The 27954-nt window shown below is 57.0% G+C and overlaps 1 protein-coding gene across 2 annotated transcripts; it reads right to left on the reverse strand.

The window, feature by feature from the left end:
- Positions 1–101: 101 nt before the first annotated feature.
- Positions 102–27954, reverse strand: USP5 (ubiquitin specific peptidase 5; the record flags this gene model as incomplete). Of its 2 annotated transcripts, none has more annotated exon segments than XM_040361170.1 (11): positions 102–532; positions 1877–1961; positions 3495–3651; positions 5292–5437; positions 11751–11894; positions 13307–13429; positions 18381–18469; positions 18552–18726; positions 18856–19009; positions 27099–27224; positions 27873–27954. In XM_040361170.1, coding segments are annotated over 11 exon segments (1375 nt in total), but the record flags the coding sequence as incomplete, so codon positions are not given.

The raw sequence follows: 27954 nt of genomic DNA on the forward strand, positions 1-27954 counted from the left end.
CTGGACGCATGCTTGTTCTGACTCAGTGACCCCAGTAATGGCGGCTCCCTATTGGAGGACTGGGCACAGATACATCCAATCAGATCAAAGCAATCAGAGTATAATGGGGGAAAAGAAACTTTATTCACACGGGTCAGATGTGGGAATACATAAACCAGCTTACTACATCCAAGCGTCTTCTATATCCAATCAGATCACGCAGAGTCCCGCCCCTAGCGCATTTCCAGTCCAGTAACCCCTCCCCCGCCTTCCAGTGGGAGCCGTTCACTGCGGTGGGTTCCGGGAAGAAGCGCAGTGATGGGACCGGAGGGTCTGGAGATACCAAAAGAAGAAGGTCTCGTTCACATGAATAGAGCGCCACCTCCACCCTCCATCCCATCCCCCCCCTCCAGGAGGGAGATCCAGGGGCATAAATACATATATGGCAGGGGGAGGGGATTAACTGTGAACACGCTGGTAGAAGAAAATGTAGCCGAGGTCTTTGGGGGGCTTCTCAGACGCACAGACCTTCTGGTCATTGTAGATCACCCACCTGAGGAAGACAGGAGGACAGTCAGACGGACAGAACAACCAACATGGCGAGTCAGCGAGAGGAGAACGAGTGCAAGCCGAGCGGATCCGACCCCCAAATCCCACCCCCCGGATCCAACCACAAACACCCACCCCCCTGGATCCAACCCCAAATCACAGACCTTCTGGTCATTGTAGATCACCCACCTGAGGAAGACAGGAGGACAGTCAGACGGACAGAACAACAAACATTGCGAGGCAGCGAGAGGAGAACGAGTGCAAGCCGAGCGGATCCGACCCCCAAACCCCACCCCCCTGGATCAAACCCCACCCCCCGAATTCCACCCCACCCCAAATCCCACCCCCCGGATTCCACCCCCAAATCACAGACCTTCTGGTCATTGTAGATCACCCACCTGAGGAAGACAGGAGGACAGTCAGACAGACAGAACAACAAACATGGCGAGTCAGCGAGAGGAGAACGAGTCCCAGGTGAGTGGATCCAACCCCCAAACCCCACCCCCCGGATCCAACCCCAAACCCCACCCCCCTGGACCCAACCCCAAACCCCACCCCAAATCCCACCCCCAAATCACAGACCTTCTGGTCATTGTAGATCACCCACCTGAGGAAGACAGGAGGACAGTCAGACGTACAGAACAACAAACATGGCGAGGCAGCGAGAGGAGAACGAGTGCAAGCCGAGCGGATCCGACTCCCGGATCAGACCCCAAATCCGACACCCGGATTCCACCCCCAAACCCGACACCCGGATCCGAGCCCCAAATCACAGACCCCAGATCCCACCCCCCGGATCCGACCCCCGGATCCGACACCCAAATCCGACCCCCCGGATCCAACACCCAAATCAGACCCTGTATCCGACCCCCAAATCCCACCCCCCGGATCCAACCCCCAAATCCCACCCCCAAATCAGACCCCCCGGATCCAACCCCCAGATCTGACCCCCCAAATCTCACCCCCCGGATCTACACATGAATATAAAACCCATAGAAATAAAATCCACCAATCAGAGAACGTCGGGGTGCCTCACCTTCCCTCCTTCTTTATGTGACACACATAGTGGACGTATTGCAGAGATGTGCTGTATATGGGGGAGGGGAGGGGGAGGGGAGGGGGAGGGGTCTACACATGAACATAAAACCCACAGAAATAAAATCCACCAATCAGAGAACGTCGGGAGCCTCACCTTCCCTCCTTCTTTATGTGACACACATAGTGGACGTATTGCAGAGATGTGCTGTATATGGGGGAGGGGAGGGGGAGGGGAGGGGGAGGGGTCTACACATGAACATAAAACCCACAGAAATAAAATCCACCAATCAGAGAACGTCGGGAGCCTCACCTTCCCTCCTTCTTTATGTGACACACATAGTGGCCGCACATGGTGGACGTTCCCATGTGACTGATGAAGGCGAATAATTCATATCCTGCCGGGAAATAAAAGAGAAAACAAAATGTTAATAAATTCATCACTTTTCTTCCATCCAATCCCTGAGGTCGGATACACATCATAGCCAGAGAGCATTGTGGGAGATGAGATGCAGTATTTAGTACCCTAACCTACCTGAATTACCACAAGAAGGAAGGAAGGGGGGGCAGCGAGGCAAGAAGGAAAGAGGGGGGCAGCGAGGCAAGAAGGAAAGAGGGGGGCAGCGAGGCAAGAAGGAAGGGGGGGCAGCAAGGCAAGAAGGAGGGGGGGGGGGGCAGCAAGGCAAGAAGGAAGGGGGGGGGCAGCAAGGCAAGAAGGAAGGGGGGGGCAGCAAGGCAAGAAGGAAGAGGGGGGGCAGCAAGGCAAGAAGGAAGAGGGGGGGCAGCGAGGCAAGAAGGAAGGGGGGGGGGGCAGCGAGGCAAGAAGGAAGGGGGGGGGGGGCAGCGAGGCAAGAAGGAAAGAGGGGGGCAGCGAGGCAAGAAGGAAAGAGGGGGGCAGCGAGGCAAGAAGGAAAGAGGGGGGGCAGCGAGGCAAGAAGGAAAGAGGGGGGCAGCAAGGCAAGAAGGAAGGGGGGGGCAGCAAGGCAAGAAGGAAGGGGGGGGGGCAGCAAGGCAAGAAGGAAGGGGGGGGGCAGCAAGGCAAGAAGGAAGGGGGGGGGCAGCAAGGCAAGAAGGAAGAGGGGGGGCAGCAAGGCAAGAAGGAAGGGGGGGGGGGGGCAGCGAGGCAAGAAGGAAGGGGGGGGGGCAGCAAGGCAATAAGGAAGGGGGGGCAGCAAGGCAAGAAGGAAGGGGGGGGCAGCAAGGCAAGAAGCAAGGGGGGGGGGGCAGCAAGGCAAGAAGGAAGAGGGGGGCAGCGAGGCAAGAAGGAAGGGGGGGGGCAGCGAGGCAAGAAGGAAGGGGGGGGCAGCGAGGCAAGAAGGAAGGGGGGGCAGCAAGGCAAGAAGGAAGAGGGGGGCAGCAAGGCAAGAAGGAAGGGGGGGGGGCAGCAAGGCAAGAAGGAAGGGGGGGCAGCAAGGCAAGAAGGAAGAGGGGGGCAGCAAGGCAAGAAGGAAGGGGGGGGCAGCAAGGCAAGAAGGAAGGGGGGGCAGCAAGGCAAGAAGGAAGGGGGGGCAGCGAGGCAAGAAGGAAGGGGGGGGGGGCAGCAAGGTGAGAAGGAAGGGGGGGCAGCAAGGCAAGAAGGGAGGGGGGGGCAGCGAGGCAAGAAGGGAGGGGGGGCAGCGAGGCAAGAAGGGAGGGGGGGGCAGCGAGGCAAGAAGGGAGGGGGGGCAGCGAGGCAAGAAGGGAGGGGGGGCAGCGAGGCAAGAAGGGAGGGGGGCAGCGAGGCAAGAAGGAGGGGGGGGGGCAGCGAGGCAAGAAGGAGGGGGGGGCAGCGAGGCAAGAAGGAGGGGGGGGGCAGCGAGGCAAGAAGGAAGGGGGGGCAGCGAGGCAAGAAGGAAGGGGGGGGCAGCGAGGCAAGAAGGAAGGGGGGGCAGCGAGGCAAGAAGGGAGGGGCAGCAAGGTGAGTGACAGATGACGAAGCAGGAAACACTTACGGCCATTTCCATCTTTCACACGAGGTCCAGCGGCGGGGAGGCTCTCCGACACCGACTCGGCGGCAGATCGCCCCTCGGACAGATCCATGGCAGCTTCGGCATCTAAATCATCAATGTGAGAGAAGATCCAATCCACGGCTCGCTCCAGGCTGTTATTCTGTACAGAGAAGACAATGGAGGTGAGGCGAGGGGGGGGGGGGGAATGTGGTAGTATTCCCCAACCCCCCACCGTTAAAGCCGAATGCCAGAAATTCGGCTACTTTGTAAAAACTGCAGGTATAGCACAAGTTTAGTCTGATGAGGTGCCTGCCGCCTTCATAGACTTCTATAATTCTCATCGGACAGGTTTATTGTTCTCCAGGAAGATTATTTCCAAAGATGCTGATCACTGTGGTCTCCGTTCCTTCACAAGCAGAGTCACTGGAACTGCTAGGCCGGCCCACCCCTCCTTCTGCCCATTCACAGAAGCCTTTGTAATATGTGAACCCATTCTCGAAATACAAAGGCTTCTTTGAACGGACATCAGAGGGGAGGTGCTTTACTACTCTCACATCGGAGTCCGGGAGTGCAATAAACCTCTTATAAGAGATAAATTCCGGAGGTGACATGCTCCTAATTGGACTTAACACATCGTGTGCCTCCACTTTTTTCAAAATGTCTCTATTCTTAGAAAACAACTTTAGAGCCCAGCCCCCACAGCCGCATGATCCGAACATGGAGCAGGAACCAAAGCGAGTCTATAGGAGGCCGAGCTTCGGAGGCTGGGGATAAAGAACGCAAGGAGGCTGTGTAATGCACTGACTATGGCTGCAATGCTCTGCAGGCTTCAAGAGAAAAGATTCAATTTTTATTTTATCAATGAATAAATGTACACAAAGGTGAACTATTCCTCAGATAAACAAAAGGAGGATAGAAGGGAGGGGCTCAAAGAAAAATGCTTTAAAGAAGGGAGGGAAGCTTGAAGATAAGGGAGGAAGGAGGCAGGAAGGAAGGGAGGGAGGGTTGAAGGAAGGGAGGGAGGGTTGAAGGAAGGGAGGGAGGGTTGAAGGAAGGGAGGGAGGGTTGAAGGAAGGAAGGAAGGAAGGAAGGAAGGAAGGAAGGAAGGAAGGAAGGGAGGGAGGGAGGGAGGGTTGAAGCAAGGGAGGGAGGATGGATGGGTCGAAGGAAGGAAGGAAGGGTTGAAGGAACAAAGGAAGGGAGAAAGGGTTGAAGGAAGGAAGGAAGGAAGGAAGGGAGAAAGGGTTGAAGGAAGGGAGGAAGGAAGGGTTGAAGGAAGGAAGGGAGGAAGGAAGGGAGCAAGGAAGGGAGGGAGGAAGGGTTGAAGGAAGGAAGGGAGGAAGGAAGGGAGGGAGGGAGGAAGGGAGGGAGGGAGGAAGGGAGGGAGGGAGGGAGGGAGGGAGGAAGAATGGCTTGAAGTAAGGGAGGCAGGAAGGAATGGTTGAAGGAAGGGTTGAAGGAAGGGAGGAAGGAAGGGAAGGGAGGGAGGCAGGAAGGAAGGAAGGAAGGAAGGAAGGAAGGGAGGAAGGCTTCCAGGAAGGGAAGGGAGGGAGGTTTGGAGGAAGGAAGAGACACTTTAAAGAACGGGAGTCTGCAAAGGAGAGAAGAGAAGAAATACAGCAAATAATGAGGAAAGAAGGGAAAAAGGCGAGGAAGGGAAGAAGAGAATAATGAAGAAGGGCAGAATTGAGAGAAGGAAAGGAAAGCATGGCGGGATCATGGATCAGTCTGGCTGTGAAGGTTCTACAGAAGTGACAACAGGTATAGTAAGCAGCACACTGTCCATCATGGAAGACTCACCGTGGATCGAAGGGCTCTCACTGCTTGGTCATGAGAGAAGCCCATGGATATGATGGTGGCTATGTGCTCCTCTGAGGGGGGGTCTCCTCCTGTGGGGACTGAAGTTGGCGCACTGACCCCCGATAAAACCAGCGGCTGAGCAAAGTCTGCAGGGAGATTTTGAATAAAGCAGATTTAGATGAGCGAACTCTACACATCACCCTGCCTCTGCTTATACAACTGCTGAGAGAGGCCTGACATCTCAGAGCTCCGATGTGAGAGGCCCGACATCTCAGAGCTCCCATGTGAGAGGCCCGACATCTCAGAGCTCCCATGTGAGAGGCCCGACATCTCAGAGCTCCCATGTGAGAGGCCCGACATCTCAGAGCTCCCATGTGAGAGGCCCGACATCTCAGAGCTCCCATGTGAGAGGCCCGACATCTCAGAGCTCCCATGTGAGAGGCCCGACATCTCAGAGCTCCCATGTGAGAGGCCCGACATCTCAGAGCTCCGATGTGAGAGGCCCGACATCTCAGAGCTCCGATGTGAGAGGCCCGACATCTCAGAGCTCCCATGTGAGAGGCCCGACATCTCAGAGCTCCGATGTGAGAGGCCCGACATCTCAGAGCTCCCATGTGAGAGGCCCGACATCTCAGAGCTCCCATGTGAGAGGCCCGACATCTCAGAGCTCCGATGTGAGAGGCCCGACATCTCAGAGCTCCCATGTGAGAGGCCCGACATCTCAGAGCTCCCATGTGAGAGGCCCGACATCTCAGAGCTCCCATGTGAGAGGCCCGACATCTCAGAGCTCCCATGTGAGAGGCCCGACATCTCAGAGCTCCGATGTGAGAGGCCCGACATCTCAGAGCTCCCATGTGAGAGGCCCGACATCTCAGAGCTCCCATGTGAGAGGCCCGACATCTCAGAGCTCCCATGTGAGAGGCCCGACATCTCAGAGCTCCCATGTGAGAGGCCCGACATCTCAGAGCTCCCATGTGAGAGGCCCGACATCTCAGAGCTCCCATGTGAGAGGCCCGACATCTCAGAGCTCCCATGTGAGAGGCCCGACATCTCAGAGCTCCCATGTGAGAGGCCCGACATCTCAGAGCTCCCATGTGAGAGGCCCGACATCTCAGAGCTCCCATGTGAGAGGCCCGACATCTCAGAGCTCCCATGTCAGAGGCCCGACATCTCAGAGCTCCCATGTCAGAGGCCCGACATCTCAGAGCTCCCATGTGAGAGGCCCGACATCTCAGAGCTCCCATGTGATAGATACGACATCTCAGAGCTCTGATGTGAGAGGCCTGACATCTCAGAGCTCCCATGTGAGAGGCCCGACATCCCAGAGCTCCCATGTGAGAGGCCCGACATCCCAGAGCTCTGATGTGAGAGGCCCGACATCTCAGAGCTCCGATGTGAGAGGCCCGACATCTCAGAGCTCCCATGTGAGAGGCCCGACATCTCAGAGCTCCCATGTGAGAGGCCCGACATCTCAGAGCTCCCATGTGAGAGGCCCGACATCTCAGAGCTCCCATGTGAGAGGCCCGACATCTCAGAGCTCCGATGTGAGAGGCCCGACATCTCAGAGCTCCGATGTGAGAGGCCCGACATCTCAGAGCTCCCATGTGAGAGGCCCGACATCTCAGAGCTCCCATGTGAGAGGCCCGACATCTCAGAGCTCCGATGTGAGAGGCCCGACATCTCAGAGCTCCCATGTGAGAGGCCCGACATCTCAGAGCTCCCATGTGAGAGGCCCGACATCTCAGAGCTCCCATGTGAGAGGCCCGACATCTCAGAGCTCCCATGTGAGAGGCCCGACATCTCAGAGCTCCCATGTGAGAGGCCCGACATCTCAGAGCTCCCATGTGAGAGGCCCGACATCTCAGAGCTCCCATGTGAGAGGCCCGACATCTCAGAGCTCCCATGTGAGAGGCCCGACATCTCAGAGCTCCCATGTGAGAGGCCCGACATCTCAGAGCTCCCATGTGAGAGGCCCGACATCTCAGAGCTCCCATGTGAGAGGCCCGACATCTCAGAGCTCCCATGTGAGAGGCCCGACATCTCAGAGCTCCCATGTGAGAGGCCCGACATCTCAGAGCTCCCATGTGAGAGGCCCGACATCTCAGAGCTCCCATGTGAGAGGCCCGACATCTCAGAGCTCCCATGTGAGAGGCCCGACATCTCAGAGCTCCCATGTGAGAGGCCCGACATCTCAGAGCTCCCATGTGAGAGGCCCGACATCTCAGAGCTCCCATGTGAGAGGCCCGACATCTCAGAGCTCCCATGTGAGAGGCCCGACATCTCAGAGCTCCCATGTGAGAGGCCCGACATCTCAGAGCTCCCATGTGAGAGGCCCGACATCTCAGAGCTCCCATGTGAGAGGCCCGACATCTCAGAGCTCCATGTGAGAGGCCCGACATCTCAGAGCTCCCATGTGAGAGGCCCGACATCTCAGAGCTCCGATGTGAGAGGCCCGACATCTCAGAGCTCCCATGTGAGAGGCCCGACATCTCAGAGCTCCCATGTGAGAGGCCCGACATCTCAGAGCTCCGATGTGAGAGGCCCGACATCTCAGAGCTCCGATGTGAGAGGCCCGACATCTCAGAGCTCCCATGTGAGAGGCCCGACATCTCAGAGCTCCCATGTGAGAGGCCCGACATCTCAGAGCTCCCATGTGAGAGGCCCGACATCTCAGAGCTCCCATGTGAGAGGCCCGACATCTCAGAGCTCCCATGTGAGAGGCCCGACATCTCAGAGCTCCGATGTGAGAGGCCCGACATCTCAGAGCTCCGATGTGAGAGGCCCGACATCTCAGAGCTCCCATGTGAGAGGCCCGACATCTCAGAGCTCCCATGTGAGAGGCCCGACATCTCAGAGCTCCCATGTGAGAGGCCCGACATCTCAGAGCTCCCATGTGAGAGGCCCGACATCTCAGAGCTCCCATGTGAGAGGCCCGACATCTCAGAGCTCCCATGTGAGAGGCCCGACATCTCAGAGCTCCCATGTGAGAGGCCCGACATCTCAGAGCTCCCATGTGAGAGGCCCGACATCTCAGAGCTCCCATGTGAGAGGCCCGACATCTCAGAGCTCCCATGTCAGAGGCCCGACATCTCAGAGCTCCCATGTCAGAGGCCCGACATCTCAGAGCTCCCATGTCAGAGGCCCGACATCTCAGAGCTCCCATGTGAGAGGCCCGACATCTCAGAGCTCCCATGTGATAGATACGACATCTCAGAGCTCTGATGTGAGAGGCCTGACATCTCAGAGCTCCGATGTGAGAGGCCCGACATCTCAGAGCTCCCATGTGAGAGGCCCGACATCCCAGAGCTCTGATGTGAGAGGCCCGACATCTCAGAGCTCCGATGTGAGAGGCCCGACATCTCAGAGCTCCCATGTGAGAGGCCCGACATCTCAGAGCTCCCATGTGAGAGGCCCGACATCTCAGAGCTCCCATGTGAGAGGCCCGACATCTCAGAGCTCCCATGTCAGAGGCCCGACATCTCAGAGCTCCCATGTGAGAGGCCCGACATCTCAGAGCTCCCATGTGATAGATACGACATGAGGCCCGACATCTCAGAGCTCTGATGTGAGAGGCCCGACATCCCAGAGCTCTGATGTGAGAGGCCCGACATCTCAGAGCTCCCATGTGAGAGGCCCGACATCTCAGAGCTCCCATGTGAGAGGCCCGACATCTCAGAGCTCCGATGTGAGAGGCCCGACATCTCAGAGCTCCCATGTGAGAGGCCGACATCTCAGAGCTCCCATGTGAGAGGCCCGACATCCCAGAGCTCCCATGTGAGAGGCCCGACATCTCAGAGCTCCCATGTGAGAGGCCCGACATCTCAGAGCTCCCATGTGAGAGGCCCGACATCTCAGAGCTCCCATGTGAGAGGCCCGACATCCCAGAGCTCCCATGTGAGAGGCCCGACATCTCAGAGCTCCCATGTGAGAGGCCCGACATCTCAGAGCTCCCATGTGAGAGGCCCGACATCTCAGAGCTCCCATGTGAGAGGCCCGACATCTCAGAGCTCCCATGTGAGAGGCCCGACATCTCAGAGCTCCGATGTGAGAGGTCCGACATCTCAGAGCTCCCATGTGAGAGGCCCGACATCTCAGAGCTCCCATGTGAGAGGCCCGACATCTCAGAGCTCCCATGTGAGAGGCCCGACATCTCAGAGCTCCCATGTGATAGATACGACATCTCAGAGCTCTGATGTGAGAGGCCCGACATCTCAGAGCTCTGATGTGGTAGACCCGACATCTCAGAGCTCCCATGTGAGAGGCTCGACATCTCAGAGCTCCCATGTGAGAGGCCCGACATCTCAGAGCTCCCATGTGAGAGGCCCGACATCTCAGAGCTCCCATGTGAGAGGCCCGACATCTCAGAGCTCCCATGTGAGAGGCCCGACATCTCAGAGCTCCCATGTGAGAGGCCCGACATCTCAGAGCTCCCATGTGAGAGGCCCGACATCTCAGAGCTCCCATGTGAGAGGCCCGACATCTCAGAGCTCCCATGTGAGAGGCCCGACATCTCAGAGCTCCCATGTGAGAGGCCCGACATCTCAGAGCTCCCATGTGAGAGGCCCGACATCTCAGAGCTCCCATGTGAGAGGCCCGACATCTCAGAGCTCCCATGTGAGAGGCCCGACATCTCAGAGCTCCCATGTGAGAGGCCCGACATCTCAGAGCTCCCATGTGAGAGGCCCGACATCTCAGAGCTCCCATGTGAGAGGCCCGACATCTCAGAGCTCCCATGTGAGAGACCCGACATCTCAGAGCTCCCATGTGAGAGGCCCGACATCTCAGAGCTCCCATGTGAGAGGCCCGACATCTCAGAGCTCCCATGTGAGAGGCCCGACATCTCAGAGCTCCCATGTGAGAGGCCCGACATCTCAGAGCTCCCATGTGAGAGGCCCGACATCTCAGAGCTCCCATGTGAGAGACCCGACATCTCAGAGCTCTGATGTGGTAGACCCGACATCTCAGACTCCGATGTGAGAGGCCTGACATCTCAGAGCTCCCATGTGAGAGGCCCGACATCTCAGAGCTCCAATGTGATAGATCCGACATCTCAGAGCTCCGATGTGAGAGGCCCGACATCTCAGAGCTCTGATGTGGTAGACCCGACATCTCAGAGCTCTGCTGTGAGAGGCCCGACATCTCAGAGCTCCCATGTGAGAGACCCGACATCTCAGAGCTCCCATGTGAGAGACCCGACATCTCAGAGCTCCCATGTGAGAGGCCCGACATCTCAGAGCTCCCATGTGAGAGACCCGACATCTCAGAGCTCCCATGTGAGAGACCCGACATCTCAGAGCTCCCATGTGAGAGATCCGACATCTCAGAGCTCCGATGTGAGAGACCCGACATCTCAGAGCTCCCATGTGAGAGGCCCGACATCTCAGAGCTCCCATGTGAGAGGCCCGACATCTCAGAGCTCCCATGTGAGAGGCCCGACATCTCAGAGCTCTGATGTGGTAGACCCGACATCTCAGAGCTCCGATGTGAGAGGCTCGACATCTCAGAGCTCCCATGTGAGAGACCCGACATCTCAGAGCTCCGATGTGAGAGACCCGACATCTCAGAGCTCCCATGCGAGAGGCCCGACATCTCAGAGCTCCCATGTGAGAGGCCCGACATCTCAGAGCTCCCATGTGAGAGGCCCGACATCTCAGAGCTCCCATGTGAGAGGCCCGACATCTCAGAGCTCCCATGTGAGAGGCCCGACATCTCAGAGCTCCCATGTGAGAGGCCCGACATCTCAGAGCTCCCATGTGAGAGGCCCGACATCTCAGAGCTCCCATGTGAGAGGCCCGACATCTCAGAGCTCCCATGTGAGAGGCCCGACATCTCAGAGCTCCCATGTGAGAGGCCCGACATCTCAGAGCTCCCATGTGAGAGGCCCGACATCTCAGAGCTCCGATGTGATAGATCCGACATCTCAGAGCTCCGATGTGATAGATCCGACATCTCAGAGCTCCGATGTGAGAGACCCGGCATCTCAGAGCTCCGATGTGAGAGACCCGACATCTCAGAGCTCCCATGTGAGAGGCCCGACATCTCAGAGCTCCAATGTGAGAGACCCGACATCTCAGAGCTCCCATGTGAGAGACCCGACATCTCAGAGCTCCCATGTGAGAGGCCCGACATCTCAGAGCTCCCATGTGAGAGACCCGACATCTCAGAGCTCTGATGTGGTAGACCCGACATCTCAGACTCCGATGTGAGAGACCCGACATCTCAGACTCCGATGTGAGAGGCCCGACATCTCAGAGCTTCGATGTGAGAGACCCGACATCTCAGAGCTCTGATGTGGTAGACCTGACATCTCAGAGCTCCGATGTGAGAGACCGGACATCTCAGAGCTCCAATGTGAGAGGCCCGACATCTCAGAGCTCTGATGTGAGAGACCCGACATCTCAGAGCTCTGCTGTGACTGCATAATGTGCTGTACATTCTTTTCCCTGGACTATCCTTTACCTGGGTCATCCATGTGTGACATCACCCACGTCATGGCCGCCTCGGCTCCGCTGTTGCCCGTGTAATATACGGCTTTGCGACACGCTTCAGCGGGGAATCCCATCTCTACCAGCTGTGTGACCACCGACTCATCCAACATAGGAGCTGTGATGGGAAGGAGAGTTGGGGGTAAGGGAGTGTAGAGGAAGAGGAATACCCAGCATGCAGGGAGAGATGGAAGGACAGATTTATAGATTCCAGGAGAAAAAGGAGCAGGGAGCCCACAGGCAGACCCCCTCCCCCGACACACACAGGGGGGTCCTGTACAGAACACCCCCCTCACACACAATGAGAATACAATCACACCCACACAGGGGGGTCCTGTACAGAACACCCCCCTCACACACAATGAGAATACAATCACACCCACACAGGAGCAGCACACTATATAATGGGGCGAGAGAGCAATCCTACGGGAGAGACACTGCACAGTGAGGGGTGAGGGGTGCAGATCTCACTGGTGACATGGATACTGGGGGGTGAGGGGTGTAGATCTCACCGGTGACATGGATACTGGGGGGTGAGGGGTGTAGATCTCACTGGTGACATGGATACTGGGGGGTGAGGGGTGTAGATCTCACCAGTGACATGGATACTGGGGGGTGAGGGGTGCAGATCTCACCAGTGACATGGATACTGGGGGGTGAGGGGTGTAGATCTCACCAGTGACATGGATACTGGGGGGTGAGGGGTGTAGATCTCACTGGTGACATGGATACTGGGGGGTGAGGGGTGCAGATCTCACCAGTGACATGGATACTGGGGGGGGAGGGGTGCAGATCTCACTGGTGACATGGATACTGGGGGGTGAGGGGTGTAGATCTCACTGGTGACATGGATACTGGGGGGTGAGGGGTGCAGATCTCACCAGTGACATGGATACTGGGGGGTGAGGGGTGCAGATCTCACTGGTGACATGGATACTGGGGGGTGAGGGGTGTAGATCTCACCGGTGACATGGATACTGGGGGGTGAGGGGTGCAGATCTCACTGGTGACATGGATACTGGGGGGTGAGGGGTGTAGATCTCACCGGTGACATGGATACTGGGGGGTGAGGGGTGTAGATCTCACTGGTGACATGGATACTGGGGGGTGAGGGGTGTAGATCTCACCGGTGACATGGATACTGGGGGGTGAGGGGTGCAGATCTCACCAGTGACATGGATACTGGGGGGTGAGGGGTGCAGATCTCACTGGTGACATGGATATTGGGGGGGGGTGTAGATATTGGGGGGTGAGCTGCAATGCCCCCCCCCCCAATGACACCCCTCTATTAATTCCTATGGGATTGTGTCTGGTGAGCCGTTACGGATTCCGGTTACTCGGCTGGAACAGAAAATGTGGCTAACGCGTTTCGGCGGACAAGGATCTGATTGGAAAGCTCACACGCAGTCCCCGCCCCCTCACACAGCAGTCACATGATCCACAAGAGGCGGAGACACTAACATGTCGGAGAGGAGAAGTGAGGGGAGCAGTACGAGTCGTCATCATCGTTGCCATAGAAACCAAGGCTACCTTTGGGCTCATCTGGGGTCACCAATGGGGGGGCAACGTCTGGAAGTTCCTCCTCACCCTCCTGCAAACCCCCGCCGCGAAACTGCGACAGGTCCAGCTCATCCGGGACATCGATGGAAACGTCTGAGGAGTGAGAAGAGAAGGTTTCAGTAAATCTCCCCCGAGCCTCCAAGGTTCCGCCCACATCCGGGTGTATCGGGGCGACTGGAGGAAAACAAGGAAGCTGCCGCCCCCGCCCCCACCCAAGTTCTCAGGGTGACCCCGCCCCCATCCTTACCCAAGTTCTCAGGGTCACCCCGCCCCCATCCTCACCCAAGTTCTCAGGGTCACCCCGCCCCCATCCTCACCCAAGTTCTCAGGGTCACCCCGCCCCCATCCTTACCGAAGTTCTCAGGGTCACCCCGCCCCCATCCTTACCCAAGTTCTCAGGGTGACCCCGCCCCCATCCTTACCCAAGTTCTCAGGGTCACCCCACCCTCATCCTTACCCAACTTCTTAGGGTCACCCCGCCCCCATCCTTACCCAAGTTCTCAGGGTGACCCCGCCCCCATCCTTACCCAAGTTCTTAGGGTCACCCCACCCCCATCCTTACCCAGGTTCTTAGGGTCACCCCGCCCCCATCCTTACCCAAGTTCTTAGGGTCACCCCGCCCCCATCCTCACCCAAGTTCTCAGGGTCACCCCAACCCCATCCTTACCCAACTTCTTAGGGTCACCCCGCCCCCATCCTCACCCAAGTTCTCAGGGTCACCCCACCCTCATCCTTACCCAAGTTCTCAGGGTCACCCCACCCTCACCCAAGTTCTCAGGGTCACCCCGCCCCCATCCTTACCCAAGTTTTCAGGGTCACCCCGTCCCCATCCTCACCCAAGTTCTCAGGGTCACCCCACCCTCACCCAAGTTCTCAGGGTCACCCCACCCTCATCCAAGTTCTCAGGGTCACCCCGCCCCCATCCTTACCCAAGTTCTCAGGGTCACCCCGCCCCCATCCTTACCCAACTTCTCAGGGTCACCCCGCCCCCATCCTTACCCAAGTTCTTAGGGTCACCCCACCCCCCAATCCTCACCCAAATTCTCAGGGTCACCCCACCCTCATCCTCACCCAAGTTCTTAGGGTCACCCCCCCCCATCCTTACCCAAGTTCTTAGGGTCACCCCGCCCCCATCCTTACCCAAGTTCTTAGGGTCACCCCGCCCCCATCCTTACCCAAGTTCTTAGGGTCACCCCGCCCCCATCCTTACCCAAGTTCTTAGGGTCACCCCGCCCCCATCCTTACCCAAGTTCTCAGGGTCACCCCACCCTCATCCTTACCCAACTTCTTAGGGTCACCCCGCCCCCATCCTTACCCAAGTTCTCAGGGTGACCCCGCCCCCATCCTTACCCAAGTTCTTAGGGTCACCCCACCCCCATCCTTACCCAGGTTCTTAGGGTCACCCCGCCCCCATCCTTACCCAAGTTCTTAGGGTCACCCCGCCCCCATCCTCACCCAAGTTCTCAGGGTCACCCCAACCCCATCCTTACCCAAGTTCTCAGGGTCACCCCGCCCCCATCCTTACCCAAGTTCTCAGGGTCACCCCACCCCCATCCTTACCCAAGTTCTCAGGGTCACCCCACCCTCATCCTTACCCAACTTCTTAGGGTCACCCCGCCCCCATCCTCACCCAAGTTCTCAGGGTCACCCCACCCTCATCCTTACCCAAGTTCTCAGGGTCACCCCACCCTCACCCAAGTTCTCAGGGTCACCCCGCCCCCATCCTTACCCAAGTTTTCAGGGTCACCCCGTCCCCATCCTCACCCAAGTTCTCAGGGTCACCCCACCCTCACCCAAGTTCTCAGGGTCACCCCACCCTCATCCTTACCCAAGTTCTTAGGGTCACCCCGCCCTCATCCAAGTTCTCAGGGTCACCCCGCCCCCATCCTTACCCAAGTTCTCAGGGTCACCCCGCCCCCATCCTTACCCAACTTCTCAGGGTCACCCCGCCCCCATCCTTACCCAAGTTCTTAGGGTCACCCCACCCCCCAATCCTCACCCAAATTCTCAGGGTCACCCCACCCTCATCCTCACCCAAGTTCTTAGGGTCCCCCCCCCCCATCCTTACCCAAGTTCTTAGGGTCACCCCGCCCCCATCCTTACCCAAGTTCTTAGGGTCACCCCCCCCCCCTCCTTACCCAAGTTCTTAGGGTCACCCCGCCCCCATCCTTACCCAAGTTCTTAGGGTCACCCCCCCCCATCCTTACCCAAGTTCTTAGGGTCACCCCGCCCCCATCCTTACCCAACTTCTTAGGGTCACCCCGCCCCCATCCTTACCCAAGTTCTCAGGGTCACCCCGCCCCCATCCTCACCCAAGTTCTTAGGGTCACCCCGCCCCCATCCTCACCCAAGTTCTCAGGGTCACCCCACCCTCATCCTTACCCAACTTCTTAGGTTCACCCCACCCAAGTTCTCAGGGTGACCCCGCCCCCATCCTCACCCAAGTTCTCAGGGTCACCCCGCCCCCATCCTTACCCAAGTTCTCAGGGTCACCCCGCCCCCATCCTTACCCAAGTTCTCAGGGTCACCCCACCCCCATCCTCACCCAAGTTCTTAGGGTCACCCCGCCCCCATCCTTACCCAAGTTCTTAGGGTCACCCCACCCCCCAATCCTCACCCAAGTTCTCAGGGTCACCCCACCCCCCAATCCTCACCCAAGTTCTCAGGGTCACCCCACCCTCATCCTCACCCAAGTTCTTAGGGTCACCCCGCCCCCATCCTTACCCAAGTTCTTAGGGTCACCCCGCCCCCATCCTTACCCAAGTTCTCAGGGTCACCCCACCCTCATCCTTACCCAAGTTCTCAGGGTCACCCCACCCAAGTTCTCAGGGTCACCCCGCCCCCATCCTTACCCAAGTTCTTAGGGTCACCCCGCCCCCATCCTTACCCAAGTTCTTAGGGTCACCCCGCCCCCATCCTTACCCAAGTTCTTAGGGTCACCCCGCCCCCCATCCTTACCCAAGTTCTCAGGGTCACCCCACCCTCATCCTTACCCAACTTCTTAGGTTCACCCCACCCAAGTTCTCAGGGTGACCCCGCCCCCATCCTCACCCAAGTTCTCAGGGTCACCCCGCCCCCATCCTTACCCAAGTTCTCAGGGTCACCCCGCCCCCATCCTTACCCAAGTTCTCAGGGTCACCCCGCCCCCATCCTTACCCAAGTTCTCAGGGTCACCCCACCCCCATCCTCACCCAAGTTCTTAGGGTCACCCCGCCCCCATCCTTACCCAAGTTCTTAGGGTCACCCCACCCCCCAATCCTTACCCAAGTTCTTAGGGTCGCTCCGCCCCCATCCTAACCCAACTTCTTAGGGTCGCTCCGCCCCCATCCTAACCCAAGTTCTTAGGGTCACCCCCCCCCCCCAATCCTCACCCAAGTTCTCAGGGTCACCCCACCCCCCAATCCTCACCCAAGTTCTCAGGGTCACCCCACCCTCATCCTCACCCAAGTTCTTAGGGTCACCCCGCCCCCATCCTTACCCAAGTTCTTAGGGTCACCCCGCCCCCATCCTTACCCAAGTTCTCAGGGTCACCCCGCCCCCATCCTTACCCAAGTTCTTAGGGTCACCCCGCCCCCATCCTTACCCAAGTTCTTATGGTCACCCCGCCCCCATCCTTACCCAAGTTCTTAGGGTCACCCCGCCCCCATCCTTACCCAAGTTCTTATGGTCACCCCGCCCCCATCCTCACCCAAGTTCTTAGGGTCACCCCGCCCCCATCCTCACCCAAGTTCTCAGGGTCACCCCAACCCCATCCTTACCCAAGTTCTTAGGGTCACCCCACCCCCATCCTTACCCAAGTTCTTATGGTCACCCCGCCCCCATCCTCACCCAAGTTCTTAGGGTCACCCCGCCCCCATCCTTACCCAAGTTCTCAGGGTCACCCCACCCCCATCCTCACCCAAGTTCTTAGGGTCACCCTGCCCCCATTCTCACCCAACTTCTTAGGGTCACCCCACCCAAGTTCTCAGGGTCACCCCGCCCCCATCCTTACCCAAGTTCTTAGGGTCACCCCGCCCCCATCCTTACCCAAGTTCTTAGGGTCGCCCCGCCCCCATCCTTACCCAAGTTCTTAGGGTCGCCCCGCCCCCATCCTTACCCAAGTTCTTAGGGTCGCCCCGCCCCCATCCTTACCCAAGTTCTCAGGGTCACCCCGCCCCCATCCTTACCCAAGTTCTTAGGGTCACCCCACCCTCATCCTTACCCAAGTTCTTAGGGTCACCCCGCCCCCACCCTCACCCAAGTTCTCAGGGTCACCCCGCCCCCATCCTTACCCAAGTTCTTAGGGTCACCCCGCCCCCATCCTTACCCAAGTTCTCAGGGTCACCCCACCCTCATCCTCACCCAACTTCTTAGGGTCACCCCACCCTCATCCTTACCCAAGTTCTTAGGGTCACCCCCGCCCCCGTCCTCACCCAAGTTCTCAGGGTCACCCCGCCCCCATCCTTACCCAAGTTCTCAGGGTCACCCCACCCTCATCCTCACCCAACTTCTTAGGGTCACCCCACCCTCATCCTTACCCAAGTTCTTAGGGTCACCCCGCCCCCGTCCTCACCCAAGTTCTTAGGGTCACCCCGCCCCCGTCCTCACCCAAGTTCTCAGGGTCACCCCGCCCCCATCCTTACCCAAGTTCTCAGGGTCACCCCGCCCCCATCCTTACCCAACTTCTTAGGGTCACCCCACCCTCACCCTTACCCAAGTTCTTAGGGTCACCCCGCCCCCATCCTTACCCAAGTTCTTAGGGTCACCCCACCCCCATCCTTACCCAACTTCTTAGGGTCACCCCACCCTCACCCTTACCCAAGTTCTTAGGGTCACCCTGCCCCCATCCTTACCCAAGTTCTTAGGGTCGCTCCGCCCCCATCCTAACCCAACTTCTTAGGGTCGCTCCGCCCCCATCCTAACCCAACTTCTTAGGGTCGCCCCGCCCCCATCCTAACCCAACTTCTTAGGGTCGCTCCGCCCCCATCCTCACCCAAGTTCTCAGGGTCACCCCGCCCCCCCATCCTAACCCAACTTCTTAGGGACGCCCCGCCCCCATCCTTACCCAACTTCTTAGGGACCCAGTCCAGGCCAAATGTGAACTTCTTGATCTGAATAACGAGATAATCGGGAAAGGAGGCGAATCGCGACGTCCTGAAAGGAGACATAAAATTCGATGATGAAAGGAAATGAAGGGGAACGTCTTCCACACACATAAGAAGAGGAGTTCTCTCACTTCAGTGCTGAAGATTTGGCCTGCAGGGCGGCGCTCCAAAACTCATCCAACTGTTCTGGGGCTGCAAAGGCCTCGAGGCAGCAGGTGAAGGGGATGCGGGCGCGTACCAACTCCGGAGGGGGGCGGTGATCCTGCTCCGCCTGCAGCTTGGCCTGTTCATAGGCTGAGAGTTCCTCTGTGTGACAGAAAGAGAGCCAATCAGATCCTCAGAAAACACATCTGTAGATTTCTAGATCATATTATACTCGGGTCCAGATTCTATAGATGATCCTACTAATGGATTACATTCGATCCCTCGGCTCACCTTTATTTAATGCGGCCTCCATGGGCACCGGGAGCTGCAGGATATACTCCACCCTCTGCGTGTATTTCACCTTCTGAGACGCCAAACACTTGATCTTTTCCTCCACCAGAAACCGGAAAACTTCGTTGGGATTGGAGGAGCTGCGGCAGTTTCTCTGCAGGAAGAGAAGACGGTTTGGATCTCACCAATCAGAAAGAGATGGGGGAGGGGTGGGGGGTATTTATTGCTGGGATGGAAAGCTGCATCCTAGGAGGGGGGGGGGGGCACTGAGGAACTACCAATCCCAGCACACCATGGCAAAGGCCGACTGGTAGGGAATGCTGGGATGTGGGAAGTATGGGCCGGTACTGATCCAGTCTGTATTCCGAGGTCACCCCCCCCCCCCCCCCATTTCACATGTGATCCTCTGTCCCATCCCCCACACTGCTCTGTAACACAAGCGGTGATGTCAGACAGGGCACCTCCCTTGGCGCACAACCCCCCCCCCCCCCCCCCCCCCCACCCACCAACATCACAGCTGGCAAGGAGACAAGTCTGTCTCTGGGGCAAGAACTGGCACACCAGAGGGGCACGGGGCAAGGGCCGGGAAAACCAGAGGGACACGGGGCAAGGGCCGGCACACCAGAGGGGCAAGGGCCGGCACACCAGAGGGGCAAGGGCCGGCACAGAGGGGCACAGGGAAAGGGCCGGCACACCAGAGGGGCAAGGGCCGGCACACCAGAGGGGCAAGGGCGTCAGCCAAATAAATTGTTACTAAATATTTTAAACACAATATATTCACCCTCTCAGTGTAATGGTTTTGCACAGAGTGGCCCCTGTCATTATCTGGGGTCCCCTGCTAGAGATCTAGGCTCCTCCTCTTTTCCCTGTAACCCCCCCCCCAGCAAAGCCGCTTGCTATAGGGGCACACAGTGCATTCTTCCACCCGAGCGATGCGTTCCACAGACGCACAGAGCAGGGGCCGGCCTTGTCACCCCCCCCCCTAATTCCTCCTCACTGCATTTGATTGACAACAACAGCAACCAATGGCTCCTTCTGCCACCTGAGTCACTGTGTGAAGAGGAAGGAAGAGAACAGCAGTGCACAGCACTGGATGGATTGAGGACTTGGGTAAGTATTTAGGAAGGTAAGGGGGGGGGGGGGGGGGGGGGGGCACAGCAACCTTTAAAACATTTTATACCTTAATGAAGGGAACGGGGGGAGTGGAGGGAATGGAGAGGATGGAGGGAATGGAGGGAGTGGAGAGGATGGAGGGAGTGGAGAGGAAGGAGGGAATGGAGGAAATGAAGGGAATGGAGAGGATGAAGGGAATGGAGAGGATGGAGGGAATGGAAGGAATGGAGAGGATGGAGGGAACGGAGAGGATGAAGGGAATGGAGAGGATGGTGGGAATGGAGGGAGTGGAGAGGAAGGAGGGAATGGAGGAAATGAAGGGAATGGAGAGGATGGAGGGAATGGAGAGGATGGTGGGAATGGAGGGAGTGGAGAGGATGGAGGGAGTGGAGAGGAAGGAGGGAATGGAGAGGATGGTGGGAATGGAGAGGATGGAGGGAATGGAGAGGATGGGGAGGATGGAGGGAGTGGAGAGGAAGGAGGGAATGGAGAGGATGGTGGGAATGGAGAGGATGGAGGGAATGGAGGGAGTGGAGAGGAAGGAGGAAATGGAGGAAATGAAGGGAATGGAGAGGATGGAGGGAATGGAGAGGATGGAGGGAATGGAGAGGATGGAGGGAATGGAAGGAATGGAGAGGATGGAGGGAACGGAGAGGATGAAGGGAATGGAGAGGATGGTGGGAATGGAGGGAGTGGAGAGGAAGGAGGGAATGGAGGAAATGAAGGGAATGGAGAGGATGGAGGGAATGGAGAGGATGGAGGGAATGGAGGGAGTGGAGAGGATGGAGGGAATGGAGAGGATGGAGGGAATGGAGAGGATGGTGGGAATGGAGGGAGTGGAGAGGATGGAGGGAGTGGAGAGGAAGGAGGGAATGGAGAGGATGGTGGGAATGGAGAGGATGGAGGGAATGGAGAGGATGGTGGGAATGGAGGGAGTGGAGAGGATGGAGGGAATGGAGAGGATGGTGGGAATGGAGAGGATGGAGGGAATGGAGGGAGTGGAGAGGAAGGAGGAAATGGAGGAAATGAAGGGAATGGAGAGGATGGAGGGAATGGAGAGGATGAAGGGAATGGAGAGGATGGAGGGAATGGAGGGGATGGAGAGGATGGTGGGAATGGAGAGGACGGAGGGGAAGGAGGGGACGAAGGGAATGGAGGGGACGGAGTGAATGGAGGGGACGGAGTGAATGGAGAGGATGGAGGGAAGGGAGTGAATGGAGAGGATGGAGGGAGTGGAGGGAAGGAGAGGATGGAGGGAATGGGGGGGAATGGAGGGAATGGAGAGGATGGAGGGAGTGGAGGGGATCGAGGAGGATGGAGAGGAAGGAGGGAATGGAGAGGAAGGAGGGAATGGAGAGGATGGAGGGAATGGAGAGGATGGAGGGAATGGAGAGGACAAAGGGAATGGAGAGGACAAAGGGAATGGAGAGGATGGAGGGAATGGAGAGGATGGAGGAAATGGAGGGAATGCGTTAAAGGGGTTGAAAAGGTAAAAAATAAATAAAAAAATTCCCTAAATATCTTCCTTTCCTTCAGTGCAGTCCTCCTTCACTTACCTCATCCTTCCATTTTGTTTTAAATGTCCTTATTTTTGTAATTACCATAAAATCCATTTCTCTGAGTTCATGGACGGACACAGCAGCCTTGGACCTTAGGGTTATGCACCTTCCTTCCAGGAGAGTTAGGCAGAAAAACATCACTTTAAGTGTTAACAACACTTTCCTCATTACAGCTACTGCCAGGGGGCGTGGCTCCCCCGTGTATAACCTACACTCTGCCTCAGCATCTCCAGTTTGTAACAAGCAGTACAAACAAATGAGGGGAGGGTGCTGTGTCCGCCCATGAACTCAGAGAAATGGATTTTATGGTGAGTACAAAAATCCTATTTTCTCTTCCGTTCATGGACGGACACAGCAGCATTGACCTTAGGGACGTCCCCAAGCAGTGTCAATTTTTTTTCGAGGGGTGGGAAAACACAGCAAACCAAGCTTCACCCCAAACAAAACCGGAGTTGCTCAACGGAGGAACTCCAACCATAAACTGCCGCCTGTAACACCCTGCGGCCGAAGGAGGCATCCGAAGATGCACTCACATCCACCTTGTAAAACTTTGAGAAGGTGTGGACTGACGACCAGGTCGCTGCCTTACATATCTGTAACACAGAGGCTTGATGCCGGAAAGCCCAAGAGGCCCCGATCGCCCTGGTCGAAAGCGCCGTGACCCGAAAGGGAGGCGCCCGCCCCTTCAGGGCATAGGCCTGAAGCACAACCTGTCGGATCCATCTGGAAATGGTGGCCAACGAGACCGCCAGACCTTTTTTAGGACCAGTCACCGACATGAACAGTGAGTCCGACTTCCGGAACGGAGCCGTAGCAGACAAGTACACCCGTAGGGCCCAAACCACGTCCAGGGAATGTAAAGTGGCCTCCTTAGGGTTCTTTGGCTGAGGACATAAGGATGGAAGAACAATGTCCTCATTGTGAAAAGCCGAAACAACCTTATCCTGATGGATGACCAAGCAGGGAGCCTTGCAGGACAAGGCCGCCAGTTCAGATACTCGTCTGATCCATGTAATTGCCACCAGAAAAACCACCTTCTGTGACAGAGTCAACAAAGGGATCTTCCGAATGTCCTCAAAGGGAGTGTCTTGAAGCACCGAGAGGACTAAATTCAAGTCCCATGGGGGCAGTGGAGGGCGCACAGGAGGGGCCACATGCCGGACCCCCTGCACAAACGTACTCACCAAGGAGTGTGACGCCAAGGGACACTGAAAGTAAACAGCCAGAGCTGAAGTCTGACTCTTAACCGTACTTAAGGCGAGAGCCTGATCCACTCCCCGCTGTAAGAACAGCAGAATCCTGTACACCACGTATGTACAGGGGTGCCATTTCATCTCCTCACACAGAGATGTATGCTTTCCACGTACGATGGTAAATCTTCCTTGAAGTGGACTTCCGTGCACGCAGCATGGTAGAAACCACCGAGCCTGATAGGCCTCGGTCCTTCAGCACCTGGTTCTCAACAGCCACGCCGTTAAAGCCAGCAACTGTAAAGCAGGATGGAAGATCGGACCCTGCGACAGAAGATCTTCTCTCAGGGGTAGACGCCAGGGGGCGTCTGCCACCAGATGCACCAGGTCCGCGTACCAGGAGCGATCAGGATTGTTGGAATCCCTTCGGAGGAGGGAAGGCGTAAATTAGGCGATAGTGACCCAAAGGTGCCACCAACGCGTCCGTCCACGGGTCCTTCGAACTGGCCACGCACCCTTCAATTGAGGCGGGACGCTAGAAGGTCCACGTCTGGAGTGCCCCATTTTTGGCACAGACTCAGAAACACCTCCGGGTGGAGAGACCATTCTCCTTGGTCCAGTGTTGGGTGACTTAGGTAGTCGGCTTGCCAATTCTGTACTCCCGGAATGTATACGGCCGATAGAGCCGGAACGGACGTTTCGGCCCACCGAAGGATGTGCGCGACCTGTCGCTGCAGCCGAGCTCCGTGTGTTTTCCTGATGATTGACGTACGCCACGGCCGTGGCGTTGTCGGACTGGATCCTTACCGGTCGGCCCTGCAGCTCCAGCTTGATCGCTCGGAGCTCCAGTATATTGATCGGCAGGCGGGACTCTTCCTGAGTCCAGCGCCCCTGGGCTGACTGAGTGCCCCAAACGCCCCCCCCAGCCAGAGAGGCTGGCATCCGTCGTGACCACTGTCCAGCGGCACGGCGGAAAAGACTTCCCGGTCCGAAGCACCGGAGACGCCAGCCACCACACCAGGGAAGACTTGACCAGATGACTCAACTGAATCTGGTAATCCAGAGAAGACGGGAGCTTGTCCCAACGTAACAGAATCTCTTTCTGTAGTTCCCTGGTGTGGAATTGGGCATACGGAACCGCCTCGAAGGAGGCCACCATCAGACCCAGAACTCTCATGCAGAAGCGAAGAGATGACCACTTCTGGGTCGACAACTGCCTCACTGCAGATTGCAGGGTCTTCAGTTTCTCCGATGGGAGGAATACTCTCGCCTCCGCGGAGTCCAGGACTAGTCCCAGGTATTCCAGTCTCTGGGACGGAACCAACACTGACTTCTGGAGATTCAGAAGCCAGCCGAACTCTTGGAGAGTCTGACACGTGATAAGACACGTCCTCCTCTAACTATGAGCCTGAGGAAGCTCTCAGGAGAAGGTCGTCCAGATACCCCACGATAGCGATCCCTCGCTGCCTTAGCAGGGCTAGTATCGGGGCGAGCACCTTGGTGAAAACTGTGCATATGGGAACTTACCCTACCCTTTACCCTTCCCAGACTGTGGAAGCAGCGTGCTCTTACCACCCGTGGCATCCTTAATGATGTCATCCAGGGATGCCCCAAAAAGCCGCTCACCCTTAAAGGGCAAATCTACCAAAGCCTTCTTAGAGGATTGGTCCGCCGACCAGCATTTCAGCCACACAAGGCGGCGCAGAACCACCGCATAGACGGAAGCCCTGGAAAGCAAGGGGATCGTATCCATGGTCGACTCACAGACAAATTTTAAACCCTGAACCAATTGTTCAGCCAGGTCCCTACAGGACTCGGAAGCGTCCTGTTTCTCCAGCTCCTCCAGCAGGAGCTTCGCCCTTTCAGTCAGAGTCTGTGACACCAGGGTCCCGGCCAGAACCGGCCTCACCGCCGAACCCACTACAGTGAATAGGTAGCGGGCCACAGCCTCCACTCTCCTATCAGCAGGGTCCTTAAAGGCAGGAGCCCCTTCCATGGGTAACGTGGTCGCTTTGCTCAAACTGGACACGGGAGGGTCCACAGAAGGAGGAGAGACCCACTTTTTTACAAAGCCCTCCTCAAAGGGGTAACGGGTCGCAAAGCACTTGGGACAGCAAAAACCTTCTGCGGTGTATCCCATTCCTTGTACAATAAATTGTCCAAATAAGGAAAACACATTTGTAGTGCGCGGCGGTTTGTGGAACCAATAAGGGACCGGCACATCTGGTGCCTCTGCCAAAACCTCAAGTTTTTGAGTTTCACGCACCGCAGAAATAAGAGCACCAACAAATTCCTCATCAGCAACTGATCCTGAAGCAGAGTCATCCTCACTGTCTGCGTGGGTCAAGCCCGCATCATCTGACACTACAGAACCAGGGGCAATAGCCGGGCATTGTGTCAGAGGCATCCCCAGAATCAGGCTCAGGGAGGGGGCGCTTTTTTACCCCCCATTCGGGCACTAGCTGCTTCAAACCTGGTGAGAAAAGCCTCCAGGGCAGCCGACATTGCCTCAACAGATTTGGGAGGGGCATCAAGGGTTAACTCAGGCATGTGTGGGGAAGTAGTACCTGGCTCAGGCTCCATAATGCCCCAGCGCTGTGTCACCCCACTGCAAAGCAGACACCCACTGGTCACCTCCCGGCCGTTACACAGAGTATTGGGGCCCCCAGGGAACTCACCACCCCGCCCGGTGCAGCGCGAGCTGAGAGGAGTCTGAAGCGTGCTGAGAAGCCGGCTGTGCTGCTGTCTGTCTCCCTCAGAGAGATTTGCGGTCTTTCTGAGTGCTAAAACGGCCACACGAGGCCAAACGAAATCCAAGATGGCCGCCGTATATGCAAAAAACGCCATAGGACCACAGGAAAATGGCCGCCGAGCCATATAGAGCGTGACTACGGCAAAATGGCGGCTGTTGCGTATTTAAAAAGCCCAAAGTGACACAGCATTACACCGCAGCACACAAAAGCCCTGTAGTGAACACACACACAGCCCCCTGCAGTGAACACACTCAGCCCCCGCTAACACACAGGCCCCGGTGTAATAAAGAGACCCCTGAAAACCCCCCCTCACAGCCGCTACTCAAATGGGAAAGGAGGGAGAGGAAATAAGGGAGAGAGGAAAGCAGGGCGGACCCTCAGTCCACCTCCCAGGGGAAAATTCCAGCCATACCACCTTACCTGAGCAAGGGGCCACTACTTACCCGTCCTGCGACCACCGGCTGGAGGTATCCCAGACAGAACCAACGTCCGCCAAACGGCATGGCTGTCGGCCAGACACACTGTGACAAAGCCATAGAGACCGGTCATATGTGTGCCCTAGAACCAAAGTTCCCCGGCCGCCCCTGGAGCAACGGGGCCTGTCGTGGACGTCCCAAAGCTGAGCTGAGGGCCGGCACACGCTCGATGGCCGAACATGGGAGGACTACAAGAGTCAAGACCCAGCCTGTCACCCAGTCGGCTGTTGATAGAAGAATCTCAGGATCCAAAAATGCAGGAACAAAATAATAAAAAGCGAGAAAAATCACAAGAAAAAAATCTCCAGAGTCCAGGACTCCAGAGTGCCTGACCTCTCCTGTCGTTGGGCAGAAAAAAAACTGGAAGCTGCTAGAGCAGGGTGTGGGTTATACCCAGGGGGGGGGGCACGCCCCTGGGAGGAGCTGCACTGAGGAAAGTGTTGTTAACACTTAAAGTGCTTTGTTTCTGCCCAACTCTCCTGAAGGAAGCGGATATAACCCTAAGGTCAAAGGCTGCTGTGTCCGTCCATGAACGGAAGAGAAATAGAATCCACTATACGTGACGGGATTCCTAAACATTGGAGGGTTTGGCCGCCTCGGGTGGACCACGTTTTACCACCTGGCTGTGATTCCGCTCTCCTTCAGCCTCGATGTTTGTGTCTCACCAAAATTGGGGGTCATGTCCTCTACAATGGAGTATGACCTCATCCCAGATCCCTACAATGGAGTATGACCTCATCCCAGATCCCAACAATGGAGTATGACCTCATCCCAGATCCCTACAATGGAGTATGACCTCATCCCAGATCCCTACAATGGAGTATGACCTCATCCCAGATCCCTACATTGGAGAATGACCTCATCCCAGATCCCTACAATGGAGTATGACCTCATCCCAGATCCCTACAATGGAGTATGACCTCATCCCAGATCCCTACAATGGAGTATGACCTCATCCCAGATCCCAACAATGGAGAATGACCTCATCCCAGATCCCTACAATGGAGTATGACCTCATCCCAGATCCCTACATTGGAGAATGACCTCATCCCAGATCCCTACAATGGAGTATGACCTCATCCCAGATCCCTACAATGGAGTATGACCTCATCCCAGATCCCAACAATGGAGAATGACCTCATCCCAGCTCACCTCCACCATGTTGATAAAGTGCAGGAAGTACTCCTGGGCATCCTGCTGACGGTTGGTTGAGAATTCGGGGTGTCCTTTGCCGATAAGTGACTTGAACATCCGCGGTGCAATTCCGTCCTGTATGCCCTGCAGAGGAAGACGGAGATGTAGGCGGAGAGATGAAGAGACAGACCAGGATATACATACACCAGAGACGCCCCCCGGCGCCCACCAGAGACGCCCCCCGGGGCCCACATACCAGGGAACGGAAGTACAGAGAGGCAGCATGAACGCCCCCCCCTCACTTCACACGAACCTTATACATACATGAATATAACATTCACACACACCTACTATACACTATATCACCAAAAGTATTGGGACGCCTGCCTTTACATGCACATAGCAGCAGGGGGGGGGGGGGGCAACTCAATATTGAACCCTACAGACTAAGCCTGGGATGTCATTAAAGTTTGTGTGCGTGTAAAGGTAGGCGGTGCCTACAAGGGGCGGGGGCGGCTCCTACGAGGACAGGGCGTGGCTCCTACACCCCTCCTCTTGAAATCAATGGCCAGTGCTGCCGAAGCACCTGCGAAGCGATTCAGCAGCGGCTCTTTTTTTTTTTTTGCCGTTAGCGGAGGTAAAAAGCTCCCTACTTGTGGCTGAAAAGCGACGCTAAAATAACGGTAAAGCGATAAGACTACCGGCGCTTTACCGCCAACGCGGCCCGCTATCAGTGTGGAAATGGCCTATGTGCAGTGGGCAGTCCCTCATATTACAGAACATGCGACTTACCTTCTGATCCGGTGTGTCCCCCTCCCGCTCCGGGGCCGGCTTCGAATATTCTCCGGACATCAAGCCGTGGCCGAGTTTCGCT

Source organism: Rana temporaria, chromosome 8 (genome assembly GCF_905171775.1).
Source record: "Rana temporaria chromosome 8, aRanTem1.1, whole genome shotgun sequence".
NCBI lineage: Eukaryota > Metazoa > Chordata > Amphibia > Anura > Ranidae > Rana > Rana temporaria.